General features: G+C 49.4%; 1 protein-coding gene across 1 annotated transcript in view; it reads left to right on the forward strand.

Annotated features, from left to right (window-relative positions):
- Window positions 1–24679, forward strand: part of xylb (xylulokinase homolog (H. influenzae)) — a 305630-nt gene that overhangs the window by 67399 nt on the left and 213552 nt on the right. Inside the window, exons 14-15 of the mRNA XM_072508129.1 lie at window positions 324–397; window positions 8428–8524. Of these exons, the coding sequence (XP_072364230.1) occupies window positions 324–397; window positions 8428–8524 (171 nt within the window). The remainder of the gene's footprint in view (window positions 1–323; window positions 398–8427; window positions 8525–24679) is intronic.

Genomic DNA, 24679 nt, shown 5'->3' on the forward strand with positions numbered 1-24679 from the left:
GAACTTGTGACCCTTTTAAAAAAAACTCCAGGTCACCATCCAAGTGTCCAGGTGATACAATGTCTTTCCGTATTTTAAAAAATACATAGTTTTGAAAGAAATGATTTTTCCAACACAGTTCACCAGAATTATACAGATTTCTTCCTGACACTGAAGTATATTTGAGGCAGGAGAAAACCATTAGGGTGAAGCATCAGAGAGAAGTAGCACTTTAGGGAAGCCCAGTGCATGATTCCCACATATCTCCCGAATCAATATTAAATGATTGAGTTTTAGTTGAAGGCTTTTTTCTTATTATTTGTACTGTCTTTCTGTTTTTTAAGGGTTTTATTTTGATGTGATGGAGATTACCCCTGCTGTAGTAGGCATTCATCGATTCAACGCTAAGAACTGCAAAGTAAGTGTGACAAAATGGATTTTCACCTGTTTTGGATGCTTAACTTGTACTGTGTACTGTTGGAAATAGCATGCAAGAAGTACGAAAAGTCACACACACTATTTCTCAATGATAAAGCTTGTTGGTTGAGAGTCCAGGCTGATTGGCTGTCGGAGCTGCAAAAAAAAAAGTGTGCTCCTATGTGCTTCCTGAGGTGTTAATTAATTCATTAGAAGTATCACATTTAATTGCAAGCATCCTTCCTATTGTCAAAGTTAAGCTATCCATCCAATGGCCGTGATTCTTCGGTTTCAAAACTAATTGCTCCGGCTAGCGAAGAATTGGGACTGTGTCCCACTGGTGCGAGGAGCGTTGCCAAGGTAGTATTCACGTACTTTTATTATGCTAAATTATCCATTGCAGCTAACATGACGGTCTCCCTGCATTTATTGATCTCGGGCCGCCATTTTGAATGGCCGCCCCAATCCCAGCATCCATAGACATCCCCACCCCCCCCACCTACAATTCAAATGTTGATCCCCCTGCTGACAAGGGGAGCACCCCCCCTTTCATCGAGGAGGGCCATCCTCTCCCCACCACGAGATGAACATCACACCCTTCCCCCCCAACGCCACGCACTCATGAGGGTGACCCAACCCCCCCCTTCAGGCCCTGCCCCCTCGCATTGCCAATGCTGCACTGCTCCCGGCACCCTGGCAGTGACACCCTATCCTGGCGCGTTATTGAGGCTAAGGCTAAGTTCTTTCTGCGGTTTGAAAAGATGAAGTGAAAGCACTTAGGATTTTTGTAGTGGCCAGTAGCTGTCAATCAGACCAAGGATGCTTATAAACATTACAGTTAGGATCAATGGAGAGTATTTCTAATGCATTCAGGCATGAAGGGAAAGTTAAATAAACAAATCCCTGCCTGCTGTGTTTAAACCATTAAGCTGTCAATCAGAGGCTGGTTAGAGGTACTGCACTGTGATATTGAATGAATGCAAAGCATTTCAAAGGATCCCAGATGATTCAAAGCTTTCAAGTGTTGCGGACTTTCTGGGAAGACTGAGACACTTCAAAAAGCAGCAGATTTAAATTCCTAGGGCTGAGGGAGCAGATATGAGCGAAGGGAAAATCTTCTTGGCTTGACTCTTCAATGAACTTTCTGATCTGTTGATCAGCTGTCAAGCAGAGAAGTTCAAAATGAGAAGGCCTCGTCAGAGTTTAAACAGTTCACAGACAAGGATGATGATTTTGAACAGAGGGCTGCCTGAGGTCACCTTGCCAAGTGTGATCTTCAGCACGGTAGCACAAGTGGCTAGCACTGTGGCTTCACAGTGCCAGGGTCCCAGGTTCGATTCCCCGCTGGGTCACTGTCTGTGCTGAGTCTGCACGTTCTCCCCGTGCCTGCGTGGGTTTCCTCCGGGTGCTCCGGTTTCCTCCCACAGTCCATAGGTGTGCAGGTTAGGTGGATTGGCCATGATAAATTGCCCATAATGTCCAAAAGGGTTAGATGGGGTTATTGGATTATGGGGATAGGGTGGAAGTGAGGGCTTAAGTGGGTTGGTGCAGACTCGATGTGCCGAATGGCCTCCTTCTGCACTGTATGTTCTATGTCTATGTTCTATGTTCAGGTTGCCCAGGGCCAGAATGGGCTGTCCAGCCACCAGGGTCCCATCCTGGGGGAGAGTACGGAGTAAAACCCTTTACCTCAAGCCTAGCCAAACCCCAGGACCCTTGGGAGACCCTCCCTCTGCGGCCTGGTGGCGGTAGATGGGCACATAAACAATGGACTAACTCTTTGACCTCCCTCGGGGTCCATCACACCAGGGCTGCACTTCCAGCCAGTTAATTACATTCAAATGAATGCCTAAGAGCTTTTTACATATTCCTGTCGATGTGAGGCAGGAAGCTTCACTATGGCTGGAGGGACTAGAGACTGGGAATGGATCCGCCGCCTGACGCCGATCCCATTGTTGTGCTGACACAGGATGGTCCGCTCGATTGTGATTCCCGATTTTAGCTGCTTGGAGAGGAGAATCCCTCCCCAGTATTATTGCGTGAAATGCAGACTTACATGGATAGCTAGGGATGTAATGTATTTAGGAGAGATATAGTCATCCATTGTTTCCTGCTCTCATTTAATTGCAAAGGTGGCCAGATCAAATTTCTGTGGGTAACCCAAGTGTGAAGAAGTGGTGCTAAATTGTCTTGTGTTACAACCTTATTAGAGACAGTTAACATTTAAAGAAGAAATCCAAACACACTGCAAGTAACTGACAAATCTTCGTGACAAGATTTCGTGTTTTTAAACTAAAACAACTTTATTGTATATGAAAAGAAATTAAACAAGCAAGACCAAAGAGCATCAGTTTAACAAGTTATTTTACCTTCACCACCATGTTAATAATTTCCAACTCGAATGGAGTTTTGTGATGCCCTCATCCCATTAAGGAACTCTTGTTAGCAACCTGGGTTTATCTTATTTTGATCTGGGAACTACATGTATAATTTAAGTAAGGGCAGGTATCCTGGCTCTATTGTACTAAAATAGAAGACACCCCGATTGTTTATGGTTTTCACGCTGTTAGCTCTGACCTTGAAGATAAACATATATTACCGTTGAAGTGTAATTAACTCCCAAGTTTGTTTGAATTGGATTCACTTCAGCGTTGCTTCAGTCTTTCAATCAGATGCTCCCGTTTACTTAGCAGTTAAAACTTCAATTCCTAAATCTAAAAGTTATATTCTAAAATATGAATTGTGAGCTGGATATTCACACCAGCATTGGTCAAAGAATCATCTCAGCTTGAATTTAATGGGGTTGTTTGAGAAATACATCAGAGGTCTTTGAGAAGGAATAGTGATTGTAACACTATATGTGGCTTCATGTGTTTAGTTGTTAACTGGTCTACAATTGCTCACCAGAGTAGAACTCTGATTTTTTTGGACGATCCAGCAGGGTGGCTGATCAGTTCCAAAGTTGATATGTTCCACAGCACAAGTAGTGGTTTTAAATTCAGAGGTCGGTTTAGAGAAAGTGTGAGTGTCATATTTGTAATTTTACGTATCAATAGTAATGTATGATTCATTGCTTTTTACTGATGTGGAGATTCTGGCGTTGGACTGAGGTAAGCACAGTAAGAGGTCTTACAGCACCAGGTTAAAGTCCAGTAGGTTTGTTTCGAATCACTAGCTTTCGGAGCACAGCTCCTTCCTCATGATTCACCTCATTCGCCTGAGGAAGGAGCTGCGCTCCGAAAGCTAGTGATTCGAAACAAACCTGTTGGACTTTAACCTGGTGTTGTAAGACTTCTTACTGGTGCTTTACACTGTTTAATGTCCATTCCTAGTCTTATGAAAATAAATGGCTTTTGGCCTGCACCGAACATCTAAAGAGCACTCTACCTAGGGCCACTCCCCTGCCCTATCTCCATAACCACATAACCCCACCTAACCTGCACATCTTTAGACACTAAGGGGCAATTTAGCATGGCCATTCCATCTAACCTGCACATCTTTGGATTCTGGGAGGAAACCGGAGCACCCGGAAGAAACCCACGCAGACACATGCTCGGACTGCCTGGCTAGCCTCAATCTTCTGGTGCCTAGACAAAAGAAAATCGAGTTTTAATGGATAAGTTAAGTTATTTCAGAGTACATTTGACTTTGATTGTCAGGCTTGATAAACTGATGGAGCTGTGATCCATATTAGGTTGTTAGGAGAGGCCAATCTCCCCTTGAGTATACGAGCGATCCCTGTCCTTCCCAGCTCAGATGCAGTCTCCTCAAATTCGGTGGGAGACGATATCTGCCGTCTCTCACCCGGTCTGGGCTCACCCACTTGTTGTGTGTCAGCTTGGCCTGCATGAAGACTGAAGAAAGACATATGATCAGAAGGAATAGACCAGAGTTGGGTGAGATAGATGTTCCCTGTGTGTGGGCGTGCCCTCCCCAGAAGGGCCAGAGGATGGAGGGTGGAGTAAAATGACAGGTGAGATGGTGGTGATGTGAAAACCTCTATGAGAGAATGAGTGTTGAGATGTGTCCCGGCTAATGGATGCGTGCGGGAGTAGCTGTGTGAGTATGTGACTATCAGAGTTTTGATACTAGAGGATTTTAATACTAGAGGGAGTTAGTAATAGAGTCAAACAGCACAGAAAAGGCCATTCGGCCCATCGAGTCTGCGCCGGTCAAAAACAACCACCTAACCATTCTAATCCCATTTCCCAGCACTTGGCCCATAGCCTTGTATGCCTTATATGCAAGTGCACATCTAAATATTTCTGAAATAATATGAGGGTCTCTGCCTCCACCATCCTTTCAGGCAGCGAGTTGCACACTCCCACCACCTCATGAGTTGAGAGATAACTCATTCATCCTTTTGCTGCACTGTGTGACACTTTGGGCACAATTGGCAGCCCTGCTGAACTCCTGAACGACTGCCTCCCAGGTCGGCGGCGTAACATTCAGGTGCTCCCTGGAGCCAATACTGGGTAGAGGACATGCCTCTGCGCCTGGACTCTACACGTCAAGACGTCAAGGGTCTGGTGGCTGAACTGGGATGCTGCCTTCAGGCTGGTAGCCTCCTGCTTCTGGCTGGGCAACATCTGTCACAGTCTGCTGACGGGTGGTGGGCTGGAGAGAGTAATATGAGTGTGTTGGACAGGTGTTTAAATATGTCAGTCTTGTATTTTTAGTGGTCGAGTCCTGGAGAGGAACTTGAATCCACGACTTTCTAACAAAGGCCAGAGTGCTATCAACTGAGCCACAACGGGCACCTACAATTCAGTAGCTAGTACACAGAGTAAGAATGATCTGTTCTGGTTCTTAGGACTCCCTACTGTTTAATGCGCTGTTGGCAGCAAATATTATATCTAAAAAGAGGAAATAATACAAGCTATTTATGTCAGAACCGAGAAAATACATTGTATAAATAAAGAAATCCAAAGTGTGACTCTGTGCACTGAGTATTCCCCATAGTCTTTGGGCAGAATTCTCCCCCCCACCCCACGCCGGGTGGGAGAATCGCCCGGGCGCTGCGCGAGTCCCGCCCTGACACCCACATGCGATTCTCCTACCCCCCCCCCCCCCCAAACCGGCACGGCGAGAATCACGGCTGGCCGCTGGCAGAATCGTCGCCTGCCATTGGTAACGGGCGAGCGGCGATTCTCAGGGCCAGATGGGCCGAGCTGCCTGCCCAACACGACAGGTTCCCGCCGGCGCCATCCACACCTGGTCGCTGTCGGCGGGAACAGCGCGGGAACGCTGGGGGGTGTAGAGGGTGCCATCTCCGCTACTCCACTACTGGGCCGATATCTGGGGTTTGAATATCTGTGTGTGTCTCTCTCCAGCTGGCACTGAAACTTCAGAGGCCAGGGGATGTCGCACTGGGACACTTCCACTGAAGAGAGCACTGACTCAAGCCTGCCGTTTATTCCTAACCGACAGCCTGAGACTTATATCACACAGATCTCCAGACCCCTACCAATACCCAGGTGATTCTCTCTCTTGCCGGTGGGGCAACACCCACCCGGTTCCTACTCCACTAGAGTAGCTTTCCCAAGAGAGAGAATAGGACACTGCTGTTTATTTCCTAACCAGCAGTCTGTCCTGAGTGAATCGCTCAAGATGACCCTCGATTCTTGAACCCGGAATTAAGGTGAGGAGTATTTTAACAATGACTTGGTCAGAGATCGCTGGTGAAGGCTTGAAGAATTTAAACGACTCCAATTATCATCAAATCAAGGTTTATTGTAAAACCCAGGTCAAAATCATCAACAGAAGAAACACAATAAAATCTTATGCTCTAAAATACACTATGTCTATTCAAAAGTAATATAGCGGACACAACGAAAATTCTTATGCTTACACAGGTTTTAGCAATATCACAAGGCACAAAAAACAAGTTCCCTTCCCCAAAGCCTCAACCACTATTAAAGTCAAGGGAGTTTCGCAAGCTGCTGCAGAGTACTTACGGTCACAGGCTGCAGAGGTCAAGTCAGGGGTGCAGAGGTCGAGCCAAGAACGAAGAGCCCTCAATTGAAAACACAGCCCCTTTTATATTGCTTTACCTGGCTTTGTTCTGTGATCGGCCAGCCCCTTTTGCATTGAAAAAGGTAAGTTTTAAAGTTCCCGCTGGTCCCGCCCCCTTTGAGCCGGTCAGAGCTGTATGTTTCCGGGTATTCCTTGCAGGTCCGCTTCTTCCAGCTAGGCAGACCTGCGCGATTTGAATTTGGCGCTGGCTCCGCCCCCTTCTTTCAGTGAGTTTCTGCCGGCAGCTTCTGTCAAGCTTGGAGTACCTCCCCCAGGTCCGCCTCCAACTTGGTTTTTCTGCCGGCAGCTTCTGTCAAGCTTGGAGTACCTCCCCCAGGTCCGCCTCCAACTTGGTTTTTTTCAGACCTGCGCGATTTGAATTTGGCGCTGGCTCCGCCCCCCTCCTCCCAGTGAGTTTCTGCCGGTAGCTCCTGTCAAGATTGGAGTACCTCCCCCAGGTCCGCCTCCAACTTGGTTTTTCTCTACCGCTGATTTTCTAGGGGCTTTTCCAGCGCAATATGCTGGACTCAGACAGTCTGATTTCTAGTTTAACGAGGTTAGGCTCTTCTGTGGAGAATTTCAGTGTCTTCCAGCTGCTCCGGAGATGGCTGCTATTCTCACCTCGCTATGTTGATGGGGTGTTAATTGGATTCTGCTCTGGTGGAGGCCAGGTCATTTACATTTGCATGGGGCTATGACCATCCCATTGTCCTGCTTGCATGCAAGCCTCCTGTGTATTCCCGTGCCCCTTTGTCTGTGTCTTGATGTTATCTTGTTGTCTGGCTCCTTCTTCCTTGTAGCTCCTAGGGGGGTGTTTGTAAATATTTATGTACTTATGTCCCTACTCAGCTCAGCGGGCCAAGCCTGCTGGGAAAACTGGTTCTGTTATCTTGGCTGAAAAGTCAGTTTACAGTCTCTGAGTTTTTCCAAAAGGGCCGAATTGCCCGAAACCTTACAGAGAATTGCCCGAAACCTTACAGGGGGGTGGTTTCCTTCACCGGGAGGGTCCTCAAAAGGGGTCTGGCCCGCGATCGGTGCCCACCGATCAGCGGGCTGGCCTCTCTGAAGGAGGACCTCCTTTCCTCCGCCGCCCCGCAAGATTCATCCGACATCTTCTTGCGGGGCGGCCGGGGGGAGGACGGCAACTGCGCATGCGCGGGTGACGTCATTTGCGCGGCACCGGTCGCATCATTTACGCGGCGCCCAGGCCCGGCGCACGTAAATGAAGCGGCGCCGCACCTAGCCCCCCGGGAGAATAGGGAGCTGGGAGCGGGCTCCGACGCCGGAGTGAAACACTCCGGTTTTCACTCCGGCGTCGGGACTTAGTCTCCCGATGGGAGAATTGCGCCCATAGTTTTTATTTACCATTGGGCTTTGTCACTTCATCAGCTAATTTCATAAGTGGCACCAATAATCTGAAAAAAATAAATTCACCTCTGGTTATTTAATATGACAAGAGGGGGGGGAAGATGGAAAGGTGAAAGAGGGAAGACACATGTTTAAAGATTGCAAAAGACAGCCTCCCAAGGCCAGGTCCAACCAGCCCTAGCTCTATAAAGACAGCTGCAAAAACAAGGTCAAAGATTCCCAATGACCTCATCCAAGAGAAGCCACACCAACAAAAATATACATTCGTGTTAACCTGACAGAGCACTTAATCTGCTCTGCCTGCAATATCCTGTTGTGTTGTCCAATCCAGAGATACAGATAAGGATAGATTCATTGATGCTAGAGAATTGGTGTATGGTACTTAATAGTAGCAAAATGAGGTCTCAGCAAGATTCTATTAGGATTTCCAGTAAGAAATGCGAAAGGCGACAGAAAAGTATTGAGGTTTATTAGCCCTGATCTCTTGTAACAGACCAAAAATCCTGCATAATCTGGCATGACCAGAAGAGAGGTTTTTGGGTGATGTATTTTTCATGTTTTATTATATACCCGCATAGTTCTCTCTATTCTATCTCTGGAAACCCAGATGAATTACAGTATTGGTGTTTGTCTGCTTGTCTGTTGTAGGTTTCAAAGTTTCCAAAAGAGGTGGAGGTCCGAGCAGTGATAGAGGGACAGATGCTGGCGAAAAGAGCATACGCTGAGAAACTGGGCTTCAAAGTCTGTAAGTAAGAATGATGTAAGATGTCAGAGAGCTCCATTTTCATTTAAATGTATTTTGCTTGCTCTGAAAGCAACAGGAACAGGCTTGCAACAATTTGGACTGTCTTATTGCTGGTGTGGCTGAACCACAAATGTGTTGCCACCATACAGCATCGTTTGAGAAATGAAGTAGATTTGGATTTCTGTGTTGTTGATCGGGATAGGGCAGATTATTGACCAGGACATCAAGAAAACCTGCTTTTCCATTGCTGTCGAATATTTAATGTCCTTGGTTTAAAGATCATTTGATGACTTCCGGGTGCGGCGATGACCAGCTAAGTCGCACGTTTCGGCAGCTCTCATTGGAACGGACTTTTGGGCTCTTAATAGGAGCCCCAACGGCAATTTAAACGGCCAAAAACACTGTGCGGTAAACCAGAAGGGAATCCCCCCGGACACGCATGGATAAGGGAGAGGATAGCGGCCGGATTGCGGAGGATCCTCTGGAGCAGCGGCAAGGAAGGCAAGCTCAAAGCAAGATGGCGTCGGAAGGTGGCCGTTTGTTATGGGGCCCGGAGCAACAAGAGTTCCTGCGGCGCTGTGTGGAAGAGCTGAAAAAGGAGTTGAAGAAGGAACTGTTGGCCCCGATATTACAGGCGATTGAAGGGCTAAAGGAGGAGCAGAAGACCCGAGAGCTGGAGCTTCGGGTCGTGAAGGCAAAGGCTGCTGAAAATGAAGACGAAATACAGGGCCTGGTGGTGAAGACAGAGACGCACGAGGCACAGCACAAAAGGTGTGTGGAAAGGCTGGAAGTACTGGAGAATAATTTGAGGAGGAAGAATTTAAGAGTTCTGGGTCTTCCCGAAGGCGCAGAAGGGGCGGACGTCGGGACATATGTGAGCACGATGCTTCACTCGCTAATGGGATCGGAGGCCTCGACGGGCCCTTTGGAGGTGGAGGGAGCTTATCGAGTTCTGGCGCGAAGACCGAAGGCTGGAGAAATACCTCGAGCTATAGTGGTGAGGTTTCTCCGCTACAATGACAGAGAGACGGTCCTCAGATGGGCGAAGAAAACTCGGAGCTGTAGGTGGGAGAACGCAGTGATCCGCGTATACCAGGATTGGAGTATGGAGGTGGCGAGAAGGAGGGCAAGTTTTAATCGGGCTAAGGCGGTGCTTCACAAAAAGAAGATCCAGTTTGGAATGTTGCAACCGGCGAGACTGTGGGTCACACACCACTACTTTGAGACGGCAGAAGAGGAGTGGACATTCATTGTGGACGAGAAGCTGGAATAGTCTGGCGAGAGAAAGAACTTTTGGGACAAAGTGGTGGGGTGATTATGTGGGGCGAGGGAAAAAGGGGGGGGGATGATTTTTCAATTTGTTAATCTTGCGATCCTGTAGCTTTTCTCTCTCCCCCATGTTGGGGGGGGGTATGAGGAAATGTGGGAGCCGGCCATTAGAGGCGGGGCCGAGTGGGAAACGCGGGCTTTGTTCCCGCGCTATGGTAATTATGGCGGGAACAGGGACGCAGGAAGGAGGGGGCCTCGCACAGTGGTGGCCGAGGATAAGGGGGGAAGCCGAGGTCAGCCAGAGTTCGCTGACTTCTGGGAGCAACATGGGGGGTGCAACTACGCTATAGGGGGATCTAGCGGAGAGGGGGGAGGGTTAACTGGGTTGCTGCTGCTAAGGAGAAGGGGGAGCTGTTATGGGATGGGGTGGTCGAGGCGGGAAGGCGCCGTCGGGGGGATACACGGGTACGTGGGAACCGGGTGAGGAGCTGGGTTAAAAAAGGGGATGGCTAGCCGACAAGGGGGGGGGGGGGCGGTAAAGAGCCCCCCAACCCGGCTGATCACGTGGAACGTGAGAGGGCTGAACGGGCCGATTAAAAGGGCACGGGTACTCGCACACCTAAAGAAATTAAAGGCAGATGTGGTTATGTTACAGGAGACGCATCTGAAACTGATAGACCAGGTCAGACTACGTAAAGGATGGGTGGGGCAGGTGTTTCATTCGGGTTTAGATGCGAAGAACAGGGGGGTGGCTATCTTAGTGGGGAAACGGGTACTGTTTGAGGCAAAGACCATAGTGGCGGATAGTGGGGGTAGATATGTGATGGTGAGTGGCAGATTGCAAGGGGAGACGGTGGTTCTGGTGAACGTATACGCCCCGAACTGGGATGATGCAAATTTTATGAGGCGTATGTTGGGACGTATCCCGGACCTGGAGGCAGGAAAGTTGGTAATGGGGGGAGACTTCAATACGGTGCTTGATCCAGGACTGGACCGGTCGAGGTCCAGGACCGGGAGGAGGCCGGCAGCGGCCAGGGTGCTCAAGGACTTCATGGAGCAGATGGGAGGGGTAGACCCCTGGAGATTTATTAAGCCTAGGAGTAAGGAGATCTCATTTTTCTCCCATTTTCACAAAGTATACTCACGGATAGATTTTTTTGTCTTGGGAAGGGCACTGATTCCGAAGGTGACAGGGACGGAATATACGGCTATAGCCATTTCGGACCACGCTCCACATTGGGTAGACCTGGAGGTAGGAGAGGAAAAAGAACAGCACCCACTCTGGAGAATGGATATGGGCTTATTGGCGGATGAGGGGGTATGTTTAAGGGTGAGGGGGTGCATCGAAAGGTACTTGGAGCTTAATGACAATGGAGAGGTTCAGGTGGGAGTGGTCTGGGAGGCGTTGAAGGCGGTGGTTAGAGGGGAACTGATATCCATAAGGGCACATAATGGGAAGCAAGAGGGTAAAGAAAGGGAGCAATTGCTGAAAGAACTTTTGAGGGTGGACAGGCAATATGCGGAGGCACCGGAGGAGGGACTGTACAGGGAAAGACAAAGGCTACATGTGGAATTTGACCTGCTGACCACGGGTAAGGCAGAGGCACAGTGGAGGAGGGCACAGGGTGTACAGTATGAGTATGGAGAGAAGGCGAGTCAGCTACTGGCCCACCAATTGAGGAAGAGGGGAGCAGCGAGGGAGATAGGTGGGGTGAGAGATGAGGAGGGAGAGATGGAACGGGGAGCGGAGAGAGTGAACGGGGTGTTCAAGGCATTTTATGAGAGGTTATATAAGGCTCAGCCCCCGGAAGGGAAGGAGGGAATGATGTGTTTTTTGGATCAGCTGGAATTCCCTAAGGTGGAGGAGCAGGAGAGGGTGGGACTGGGAGCACAGATTGAGATGGAGGAGGTGGTAAAAGGGATTGGGAGCATGCAGGCGGGGAAGGCCCCGGGATCGGACGGATTCCCGGTGGAATTTTATAGGAAGTATATGGACTTACTGGCCCCGCTTTTGACGAGAACCTTTAATGAGGCTAGGGAAAGGACAGCTGCCCCCGACTATGTCAGAGGCAACGATATCGCTCCTTTTGAAGAAGGAAAAAGACCCGCAGCAGTGTGGGTCCTACAGGCCCATTTCCCTTTTAAATGTAGATGCTAAGCTCCTTGCCAAGGTGATGGCGACGAGGATAGAAGACTGTGTCCCGGGAGTGGTCCACGAGGATCAAACTGGGTTCGTTAAGGGGAGACAGCTGAACACGAACATACGGAGGTTGCTAGGGGTAATGATGATGCCCCCACCAGAGGAGGAGGCGGAGATAGTGGTGGCGATGGACGCCGAGAAAGCATTCGACAGAGTGGAGTGGGATTATCTGTGGGAGGTGCTGAGGAGATTTGGTTTTGGAGACGGGTATATCGGATGGGTACAGCTGCTGTATAGGGCCCCGGTGGCGAGCGTGGTCACGAACAAACAGAGGTCTGATTACTTCCGTCTTCATAGAGGGACGAGGCAGGGGTGTCCCCTGTCTCCGTTACTGTTTGCATTGGCGATTGAGCCCCTGGCCATAGCACTGAGGGGCTCCAGGAAGTGGAGGGGAGTACTCAGGGGAGGAGAAGAACACCGGGTATCTTTGTATGCAGATGATTTATTGCTGTATTTTGCGGACCCAGTGGACGGGATGCCTGAGATAATGCAGACACTCAGGGAGTTTGGGGAATTTTCGGGGTACAAATTGAATATGGGTAAGAGTGAGTTGTTTGTGGTGCATCCGGGGGAGCAGAGCAGGGGAATAGATGACTTACCGCTGAGGAAGGTAACAAGAGATTTCCGGTACTTGGTGATTCAGATAGCCAGGAGTTGAGGAACCTTACATAGGCTTAATTTAACAAGATTGGTGGAACAGATGGAGGAGGATTTTAAGAGATGGGACATGGTGCCCCTGTCACTGGTGGGTAGGGTGCAGGCGGTCAAAATGGTAGTCCTCCCGAGATTCCTCTTTGTGTTTCAGTGCCTTCTGGTGATGGTCACGAAGGCTTTTTTCAAGAGAATTGAGAAAAGTGTCATGAGTTTTGTGTGGGCCGGGAAGACCCCGAGAGTGAGGAGGGGGTTCTTGCAGCGTAGCAGGGATAGGGGGGGGCTGGCACTACCGAGCCTAAGTGAATACTACTGGGCTGCCAATATCTCAATGGTGTGTAAGTGGATGGGAGAAGGGGAGGGAGCGGCGTGGAAGAGATTGGAGATGGCGTCCTGCAAGGGAACCAGCCTACAAGCAATGGTGATGGCGCTGTTGCCGTTCTCCCCGAAGAAATACACCACAAGTCCAGTGGTGGTGGCAATACTAAACATTTGGGGGCAGTGGAGACGACATAGGGGAAGGACGGGAGCCTCGGTGCGGTCCCCGATAAGAAATAACCATAGATTTGTCCCGGGGAGAATGGATGGGGGATTTGGAGCATGGCAGAGAGCTGGGGTTGTGCAACTGAGAGATCTGTTCGTAGACGGGACGTTTGCGAGTCTGGGAGCGCTGACGGAAAAATATGGGTTGCCCCAAGGGAATGAATTTTGGTACATGCAACTGAGGGCTTTTGCGAGGCAGCAGGTGAGGGAATTCCCGCAGCTCCCGATGCAGGAGATTCAAGATAGAGTGATCTCAGGGACATGGGTGGGGGATGGTAGGGCGTCGGATATATACAGGGAACTGAGGGACGAGGGGGAGACCATGGTGGATGAACTGAAGGAGAAATGGGAAGAAGAGCTGGGGGAAGAGATTGAGGAGGGGCTGTGGGCTGATGCCCTACGTAGAGTGAACTCGTCGTCCTCGTGCGCCAGGCTAAGCCTGATACAATTCAAGGTTTTACACAGGGCGCATATGACCGGAGCAAGGCTCAGTAAATTTTTTGGGGTAGAGGATGGATGTGGGAGATGCTCGAGAAGCCCAGCAAACCACACCCACATGTTTTGGTCATGTCCGGCACTGCAGGGGTTCTGGGTGGGGGTGGCAAAGGTGCTTTCGAAGGTGGTGGGGGTCCGGGTCGAGCCAGGCTGGGGGTTGGCTATATTTGGGGTTGCAGAAGAGCCGGGAGTGCAGGAGGCGAAAGAGGCTGATGTCTTGGCCTTTGCGCCCCTAGTAGCCCGGCGAAGGATATTGCTTTTGTGGAAGGAAGCCAAACCCCCGGGCGTGGAGACCTGGATAAATGACATGGCAGGGTTTATAAAACTAGAACGGATAAAGTTCGCACTAAGGGGTTCGGCTCAAGGGTTCACCAGGCGGTGGCAACCGTTCATTGACTACCTCGCAGAACGATAAAGGAAATGGGAAGGCAACAGCAGCAACCCAGGGGGAGGAGGGGCAGGAGGGGGGGGGGGGGGGGGGCCCGGGGGGGGCCCGGGCCGGTCCTCAGGGATGTTTGTGTATAGATATTTGTACCAGGCTATGTATATTGGATTGCTTGATTTTATTTTTGCAGAGTTATTGTTTTTGATATGGCAGTTGCCATTTAGTTTATATATTATTTATTTATTTGTTAAAACGGCCACTGTTATTTATACTGTTTTATTGTTGTAAAAAGGAAAACCTTTGTATTGTTTTGTTTGGCAAAAATTTTTTTTGAATAAAATATATTTAAAAAAAAAAAAGATAATTTGATGATATTAAAAGGCAGGATGCATGAAAATGATCTCAAGGGCTATCCTCCTGGCATATGTTTAATTATTAAGTGGCACAATGACAAAAGCCTGATTAGGCTGCCTTGTTGTAATGATAAATTTGTGCTGCAATGAACTTTGAAAAATTATTCTACCTATTCATTTACTGGATGAGGCTTTCTGCTCCTTCCAGCAAATCAGTGCACCTTGCCATTGGTCAACCTATGCTTGAGGAAGTTAAGGTCACTTCAAGCTCAACTTCTTTGTGATAGGGTTCTTTCAGGCCACATGTGAAGACCTCGTCTGCAGGCATCGGGTAACCTCCAACAGAGTTGGACGAAATTTCCCCTGTCAGCATAAGACCATAAGACATTGAAGCAGAATTAGGCCACTCAGCCCATCGAGTTTGCTCCGCCATTCAATCATGGCTGATATTATTCTCATCCCCATTCTCCTGCCTTCTCCCCATAACCCCTGATCCCCGTGTCACAGAGGGATGTGACTCTGGCTCTTGAGAGCCCGAACTTCCTCTTGCATTGTGTTTTTGACATTTGCAGATAGCTCAGTCTCTGCCTATGTACGTGAGGGGCTGCATAAGTCCTTCAGAGCCTCCATTGAGGATGTATGATGGCTTCATCACCCTCTGGGTCTTGCGCAGCCCTGGCACCCTTATGCACCACCACTGCATCCTGCAGCTCCCGATCTTCCCTTCTTCCTCTCGCTCTCCTCCTCCTCCTCACTGGAGGTTGTGTCTCCCACAGAAATGACAATCCTCGTGATGGTCAAGGTCTAAATGGACTTTTCAGCATGAGGCATAACGGAGCCTGCTGCACACCACTGTATCAAGTTCTTCACTGATGCTAAGTTTTGAAGGGCAGGGAATTACATCTTTTTCACATTGAACGACCCATGGTCAGAGTCAACTCAAAAGAGCCTGAGGGTTAGTGGCGAATGTAGGTTTCCCCAGGTTACAGGTAACCATGGACTGTATATACAGCACAGTGACTCCGGTCTGGCACCTTGATCAACAGGAAGGGCATCTGCTTGTTGAACGTCCAGCTAGCCTGTGATCATCTTGTTGGATCATGCAGGTTTGCACCAAGCACCCGGACAGCAGCCATGACCCCTTCATTCTGCAAATCTCACAGGTGCCAAAAAAATGGACATACAAGCCAAAGATGGCTGAGAATGTGAATTCCATCACTGGCTGAATTCCAGAGAGAGACAGTGGAATCACGCACAAATGTTGTCCAGAATCTAATTACCATCTCCTATGGAGACAATGGGAGATAATGTAAGGTGAGTATCATCTCAGCAGGAATGATATCCCAGACTGGGACTTTTTCCCCTGGCGCGTAGGAGGCTTGGGGGTGATCTTATAGAGGTCTGTGAAATAATGAGGGGCATAGATAAGGTAGATGGTCTACTTCTTTTCCCAAAGGTAGGGGAGTCTAAAACAAGAGGGCATAGGTTTAAGATGAGAGGGGAGAGATACAAAACCATAGAGATATTTTTATTCACACAAGAGGGTGGTGAGTGTCTGGAACGGGCTGCCAGAGGCAGTAGTAGAGGCGGGTACAATTTTGAAAAAGCATTTAGACAGTAGGATGGGTATAGAGGGATATGGGCCAAATGCGGGCAATTGGGACTAGCTTAGTGGTAGAAACTGGGCGGCATGGACAAGTTGGGCAGAAGGGCCTGTTTCCATGATGTAAACCTCTATGACTCTATATCCTGTGAGAAATCTCTCAGACGGATTTGTGGGTTTCGCCTGCCAGGAATATATAAAGACTGGGATAACTGTTGGCCGCAAAGCCTGGTCAGGGTCGACTGGTGCTGGGTGTGTCAGTGTGTGACACATGTGAAAAGACAGCAGACCAACTCCTTCAAGAATTTGCAGGCACTCTCTCTCTCTCTCTCTCTCTCTCTCTGACTATTGAAGCACGCCCAGTCAGCCAAGCCACAGCTAAAGAGGGAAACAGGGCAACTTCTCTGCAAAACATTGAAATCTTGACCGTTATAATAGAAAGAAGCATTGGTGAAGCAGCTGAAGATGGTTGGGCCTATGCCCCTGCCCTGAGGAACCTATACAACAATGTCCTGGGACTGAGCTGATTGACCTCTGACAGCCACAAACATTTTCCTTAGTGCTTGCCGTGATTCCAACCGTGCCGAGTGTTATAACCCACATGAGACCTATGGGGTTGGAGCAATCAACCTCCCTATGAGTCTCACCGAATACGAGTTCCCCTGCTAAAGGGGCGGGAAACTCTAGGTCACCCATAGTTAAGTTCTGTATAAAGTCGACCAGGTATGATACTGACAGTTCAGACCCGGTTGCGATCTGGTGTATATTGTAAATACTGGAGTGTGTTAATAAACTACGTTTACTTTAAATATACTTGGTCCAGACCACAAAACTGGCTACTTGGCCAAGACCACAAAACTGGTGACGAGTTACAACTGGATTGCTGATGATGCTGCTAGGCTATCGGGTGATGCACCTCCCTTGAAAAAATGAAATGTAAATCGCTTATTGTCACAAGTAGGCTTCAATGAAGTTACTGTGAAAAGCCCCTAGTCTCCACATTCCGGCGCCTGTTCGGGGAGGCTGGTACAGGAATTGAACCGTGCTGTTGGCCTGCCTTGATCTGCTTTAAAAGCCAGCGATTTAGCCCAGTGTGCTAAACCAGCCCCTTATTCTGCTACACCAATGTTGGACATTTTTTTTGAATATGCCTCTGTTGGAAAATTAGATGTGTTCGATGCAAGCTTAAGAGGATTGGACCCAGTAAGCAGAACGCATGAGTTACTTTGTCCGGGCAAACAATAACACAGAATGAGTGTCAAATTAGTGAGCCACCTACATCTATACTGGCAGCAGATTTTCTAGATGGGATCTGAAGTATTGGGAAAACACCCTGAGGTTTTTCAGCCCGAACGAGGGAAAATAAAAGGGGCCAAGGCACAGATTCAGGTCGATTTGGGAGTGTATTTTAGAGCTCACTCAGTTCCTTACGCTTTGTTGGTGAAAGTTGAGAACAAACGTAGCAGGTTCGAAGGAATTGGGACCATCAAGCCCTACTGACTGGGCAGAGCCGGTAGTCCCGGTACTCAAACCTGATAAGACAGACCGATTGTGCGGGGACTGTAAGTTGACGGTTAACAGGGCTTCCCGGTTGGATCGTTACCCAGTGACCCGCATTGAGGAACTAAATGCAAAATTGGTCGTTGGACGCCCGTTTACCAAGTTCGATATGAGCCATGCATACTTGCAGTTGGATGCTGCCTCATGCAAATATGCCACTAACAACACGCATGGAGGCCTGTATGAATAAGCCTGGCTACCCTTTGGAGTGCCGTCGGTGTAATGATATGTACATCGGTTAGTGAAGGGTTAATTCTTAGATCTCTGTGTAAATCAAACACTAGAGGGTGTTACCACTTGTCTGTATTTAAGATCTGAGGGAATTCTGGGAGTAGCATAAGGAGAAGCATGGGGAATGCGAAAGAAGAAGATCAGAGTAGAGTTAACACGAGGTTAGATCATAGTGTAGTTAGTGACTATTTAGATTATTGAGTACTGCAAGACAGATTCAATATCATTTAATTATTATCTGTAGCTCAGGAGAGTGTGCGAACTTCATTTAATTAGTAGTGCAATAATAAATTAATTTTGTTTCAATCTTTTGATTGGTATATTCTTTGTGAACACTACATCGGGTCATTCTGGAAGAAAAGACAAAGAATACAACATATTACCAATCATGGTAATATAACAGTCGGCCTGTGTCATTTTCCAGAGGGATATAGACAATATCCTGTGGGGTTGGCCATGCGTAGTTGTATATCTGGATGGCGTGTTGGTCAAAGGGGCGACCGAACAGGAGCATTGAGATAATTTGGACAGAGTGCTCCGTCGGTTCTTGGAGACGGGCTTTGGCCTGTGGAGAACGAAGTGTGTTTTCCACACCAGTGAAGTAGTGTACTGGGTACCGAGTGGACCACGAGGGTTTATAATTGTTTGTGATGAAGATACGCGCCATTCAGCAAGCTCCTATCCGTACGAGCACCATGGAACTTCGGATTTTTCTGGGTTTAGTGAAACATTATGGCAAGTTCATCCCCAGCCTTGCAACTATGTTGGTCCCCTTGCATCTCCTTTTGAAAAATCAAGATGGTGTGGAAACGGCAGCAGGAAGAAGCTTTCTGGCAAGTAAAGCATTCTTATTCCGGCTTGCTGACACATTATGATCCCGCTAAACCCCTCATTGTCACATGTGATGCCTCACCTTACGGTATTGGCACCTTTTTAATCACACCGGATGGAAAATGATAGCAAGAAGCCCATTGCTTTCACCTCCCAGACACAGGCTGTGGCCGTGCGCAATTATGTGCACATCGAGAAAGAGGGTCTGGCAGTGGTCGTCGCCGTGAAGAAATTCTATCAGTACGTGCGTAGTCGCGTTTCACAATCATCACGGGACCACAAGACGCAGCTCAGTCTTTTTAAGGAGGACGAGGTGATTTTGCCCATCTCTCCTGCCAGGATCCAATGTTGGGCCCTTCTGCTGGCCACCCATTTGAGCATCGTACCAGCATCCTGATCGCAAACGCGGATGCGTTGAGCCGACTGCCCTTGCCGACGAGCCCTCCTTCTCCTCCCAGGACAGGGGTATGCGTGTCAACATTCCGGAAAAGAGCTGATTATGAGGGACCTGCATAATGGACTCCCCTGGGGTGTCCAAAATGAAAATGTTAGCACATAGCTAGTTTGCTGGCCGGGCTTGGATACTGACATTGAGAGAGTGGCCCAACAATGCGCCGTCTGACAGGCGCACCAAGGCTTCCGCCGGGTGTGCCCCATCACTCCTGGGAATGGCCGGGACAACCGTGGACACAGTTGCATGCCAATTTTGCTGGCTTGTATCAAGGTTCGATATGTGGGTGGCACGGTGGCTCAGTGGTTAGCACTGCTGCCTCATGGCGCTGAGGACCAGGTTCGAACCTGGCCCCGGGTCACTTTCCGTGTGGAGTTTGCACATTCTCCCCGTGTCTGCGCGGGTCTCATCCCCACAACCCAGAAATGTCCAGGTTAGGTGGATTGCCAATGCTAAATTGCCACTTAATTGGGGAAAAAATAAATGGGTACTCTAAATTTCTAAAAAAAAATCAAGGCCCGATATTCCTCCTCCTGATCAATGCGGACTCTAAGTGGTTAGTGGTCCACTTGGGGATTGGCGACCATCGAAGTGGTTGCCGGCCATCGAAAAACTGCATTTGTCCTTCAGTATACATAGCAACCCAGAGGTGTTTTTTCTTATGATATATTTTATTCCAAACATAATCAGTAATACAAACGTTCAACAAACAAATATCATCAAGTTTCAAACAGTTTGCCATTTTCCCCTTTTTCTCCCCTAAACTAACCCAACATTCCCCCTCCCCCCCCACAGTCCCCAGCTGCTGGTGACAAACAGATCTTAAAATAGAGACAGAAAGAGCCTCTAAGTTACATAGAACCCCTCTGCCGACCCTCCGAGAGCACACTTAATCTTTTCCAGTTGTAGAAATTCCGCCATATCCCCCAACCACGCCAATACCTTCGGCAGCACTGCCAACCTCCAACCTAGTAAGATTTACCACTAGGCATCAGAATGGCGAAGGATACAGCATCGACCCCCATCCTTTCTAGCAGCTCTGAAATGCTGAAAATCACCAACAAAGGGCATTGGCATCATCTTCACCCCCACTATTTCTGACAGGGTCTCAAGTCGATGCCCAGAATCTCCCCAACTTTGGGCAAGACCAAAGCATATGAACATGATTTGCAGGCCCCCTTCTGCACCTCTCACATTTGTCCTCAACCTCCGAGAAGAACCCACTTATACGAACCCGAGTCATATGGACCCTAGCACCACCTTGAACTGTCTAAGGCTCATCCTGGCACAGGATTGTGTCGAATTTATCCGGTGCATGATTTCACTTCAGACCCCCCCCCATCCCCTCCCAAGCCCTATCCCCAATTCCCCCTCCCATTTCCATCTTATATCATCCACTAGCACCTTCTCTGTTTCTAACAACCACCCATAGATATCCGTAATCCTCCCTAATACAGCAGGTTTGGGAGCACCAGCCTTCCCACCCACTGTCCTCTCTGCAAAAAACCCCCCCGGGATCCTAGGCGTTTTTCCTGCCCATACAAATTCTGAATTTAAATTTATCCACCCTCCGAAAGAACGCATTTGGAAGGAATATCAGAAGGGACTGAACAAAAATAAAAACCTCGGCAATATATTCATTTTTTAAAGTCGGTACCTTCCCCACCAAAGACAGTGGCAGGGCATCGCACCTCTTCAAATCCCTTTTACCCCATCTACCAAATTAGCCAAGTTCCACTATGCATTGTCGCTCAGTTGTGGGCCACATGACTACCCAGATACCGAAACCTCATTTTGACCAGTTTAAATGGCAGGGCACCCAAATCCGCCCCCGTCCCCTGGGTGTTCACCGGGAATACCTCACTTTTTGCCACATTCTGTTTGTACCCGGAAAAGACGCTATATTTCTAGTAGGTTCGTTATTTAACCCATACACTTGAGCAGGTTTGAAACATATAGCAGCAAATCATCAGCGTACAATGACACCCAATGCTTGAACATAAGAACTAGGAGTAGGAGGGGCCACCTGGTCCCTCGAGCCTGCTCCGCCATTCAATAAGATCATGGCTGATCCTTTTGTGGACTCAGCTCCACTTACCCGCCCACTCAACATAAGATTTTATTCCTTTACTGTTCAAAAATCTATCCACCTTTGCCTTAAAAACATTTAACGAGGTAACCTCAACTCCTTCACTGGGCAGGGAATTTCACAGATTCATGACACTTTGCGTGAAGAAATTCCTCCTCAACTCAGTCCTAAATCTTCTCCTTATTTTGAGACAGTGCCTCCGAGTTCTAGTTTCACCCGCCAGTGGAAACAACCTCTCTGCTTCTATCCTATCTATTCCATTCATAATATTATATGTTTCTGTAAGATCCCCTCTCATTCTTCTGAATTCCAATGAGTATAGTCCCAGTCTACTCAGTCACTCCACATAAGCCAATCCTCTTAACTCCGGAATCAATCTAGTGAATCTCCTCTGCATCCCCTCAGAGTACATCCTTTCTCAAGTAAAGAGACCAAAACTGTACACAATACTCCAGGTATGGCCTCACCAGCCCCCTATACTTTCCCTTACAATGGCCTTCCACTCTCTTGATGCCCGAAGCGCACTGACTAAATGCTCAATGGCTAACGCAAAGAACAGCGGGGACAGCTGACAGCCCCTCCCCCCACTGCCAGTGAGATTATACATCCCCAGCAGATGGGGCGCCAACTCTGCCGAGAACTGTTTATAGAACTCTAGCGGAAATCCATCGGCCGCGGTGACTTCCATGACTGTGTCAACCCAATACACTCCATTTTCTCCTGCAGCCCCAATGGCACCTCAAATCCCTGCCCCTACCCTCTCTCCACCTCCGGGAACACTAACCCGTCTAAGAAATGCCCTATCTCCGCGTCCTTTCCCCTCGTTCAGATCCATAGATTGAAGGCCTCAAGTGCCTCATTAATTTTCCTAGCGTCGTCACCAACTCTCATCCCTCACCTGCACAATCTCTCACGTAGCCGCCTGCCGCCTCAACTGATGGGCTAGCAGCTGACTAGCCTTTAGCCCATATTCATGAATCAGCCCCCTCGAGCAATGAAGCTGACCCACCGCCTTCCTTGTCGTTACTATGTCAAACACTCCCTGTAGTTTCTCCCATTCTGTCAACAGCTTCCTAGTCGGGGCCACCGAGTACTGTCGACCCACTTCTACAATGGCATCCACCAACCTCTGTCTCTCCATCCTCTCAACATTGTCCCTATGGGCCTTCTAAGATATACCTCTCCCCGAACCACTGCCTCCAATGTCTTTCACAATGTGGCGGGCGAGGCCTCCCCTTTCTGGTTAAGCTCCACGTAGTCCTTTATCACTGAAACCACCTTCTCACAAAACCTCCTCTTTGCCAGGAACGCTGAATCAAACATCCACGCAGGTCTCTGGGCCTAACCCGATTCGAACCTCATGTCCACCTAATGTGGACATGGGCAGAAATCACTATTGCTGCAAATTTCGTCCCCTCAATGCCAGAGTTTACAGACATCCCCACCACAAAGAAAATCAATACGGGAGTATACCCGATGTACATTGGAGAAGAAGGAAAACTTCCTCTCTCCCAGATGCTTCAACCTGCACGGCACCACCCTCGTCCCCCAATCTGTTTGTGGAACTGCCCAGCTCCTTCGCCATACCCAACCTGGCCACTGACTTGGGGCTTGACCTATCCGTCCTAGGATCTAACACGCAATTGAAATCGTTCTCCATTATTAGTTGATGCAAATCCAAGTCCGGGATGGACGCTTACATCTTCTTAACAAAGCCTATGTTGTCCCAATTGGGCACATACCTATTTATCTGCCAGCGCCCCCAGACTCGTACCTACCCAGGACGCCGTCTCCAGCCTCTTCCATGCAGCCCCCTCCATCACCCACTTGCGCACCATTGTCGCATTGGCGGCCCAGTAGTACCCACAGAGGTTGGGCAGCGCCAGTCCCCCCCCTATCTCTACTCCGCTCCAGGAACACCCTTCTCACCTCGGAGTCCCTCGTGCCCACACAAACCCCATTATACTCCTGTTAACCCGCCTGAAAAAAGCCTTCGGGATAAACACGGGGAGGCACTGGAACAGGAACAAAAACCTTGGGAGCACCGTCATTTTGATTGACTGCACCCTACCCGCCAGGGACAGCGGCAACGCGTCCCACCTCTTGAACTCCTCCTCCATTTGCTCCACCAGCCTTGTAAAGTTAAGCCTATGCAGGGCCCCCCAGCTCCTGGACCCCCAAATATCTGAAACTCCTCTCCGCCCTTTTTAGTGGGAGCTCGCCAATCGCCCTCTCCTGGTCCCCTAGCTGAACTACGAACAGCTCGCTCTTCCCCATATTGAGCTTGTACCTCGAAAAGTCCCCGAGTTCCCTAAGCATCCTCATTACCTCTGGCATTCCTCCCACCGGGTCCGCCACATACAGCAGCAGGTCGTCCGCATAAAGCGACACCCTATGCTCCTCCCCACCCCGCACCAACCCCCTCCAGTTCCTCGACTCTCTCAGTGCCATAGCCAGGGGTTCAATCGCCAGTGCAAAGAGCAGGGGGGACAGGGGACACCCCTGTCTTGTCCCTCGGTGCAACCGAAAGTACTCTGACCTCCTCCTATTTGTGGCCACACTCGCCATCGGGACCTCGTACAACAGCCTAACCCACCTGACAAACCCCTCCCCAAACCCGAACCTCTTCAGCACCTCCCACAGGTACCCCCACTCTACCCTATCGAAGGCTTTCTCAGCGTCCATCACCACCACTATCTCCGCCTCCCCCTCCCTCGCCGGCATCATGATAACGTTCAAAAGCCTCCGCACATTCGCATTCAACTGTCTCCCCTTCACAAACCCCGTCTGGTCTTCATGGATGATCTGCGGCACACAATCCTCAATCCTCGTGGCTAAGACCTTCGCCAGCACCTTGGCATCTACATTTAGCAAGGAAATCGGTCTGTAAGACCCACATTGCAGGGGATCCTTGTCCCGCTTCAGGATCAAGGAGATCAGTGCCCGGGACATCGTCGGGGGTAAAGCTCCCCCCTCCCTTGCCTCATTAAAGGTCCTAACTAACAGCGGGCCCAACAGGTCCATATATTTTTTATAGGACTCGACCGGGAAACCGTCCGGCCCCGGTGCCTTCCCCGCCTGCATGCTTCCTATACCTTTGATCAGCTCCTCCAGCCCAATCGGGGCCCCCAGTCCCGCCACCAGTCCCTCTTCCACTTTTGGAAACCTCAATTGGTCCAGGAAACGGCCCATCCCTCCCTCCTCCCGTGGGGGCTCGGATCGGTACAATTCCTCGTAGAAGTCCCTGAAGACCCCATTGATGCCAACCCCACTCCGCACCACGCTCCCTCCCCTGTCCTTAACTCCCCCGATCTCCCTAGCTGCGTCCCGCTTCCGAAGCTGATGCGCCAGCATCCGGCTTGCCTTTTCCCCATACTCGTAGACCGCCCCCTGGGCCTTCCTCCACTGCAGCTCCACCTTCCTGGTGGTCACCAGGTCGAATTCGGCCTGGAGGCTGCGCCTCTTCCTCAACAATCCTTCCTCGGGTTCTTCCG

This window comes from Scyliorhinus torazame, chromosome 6, assembly GCF_047496885.1.
Source record: "Scyliorhinus torazame isolate Kashiwa2021f chromosome 6, sScyTor2.1, whole genome shotgun sequence".
NCBI lineage: Eukaryota > Metazoa > Chordata > Chondrichthyes > Carcharhiniformes > Scyliorhinidae > Scyliorhinus > Scyliorhinus torazame.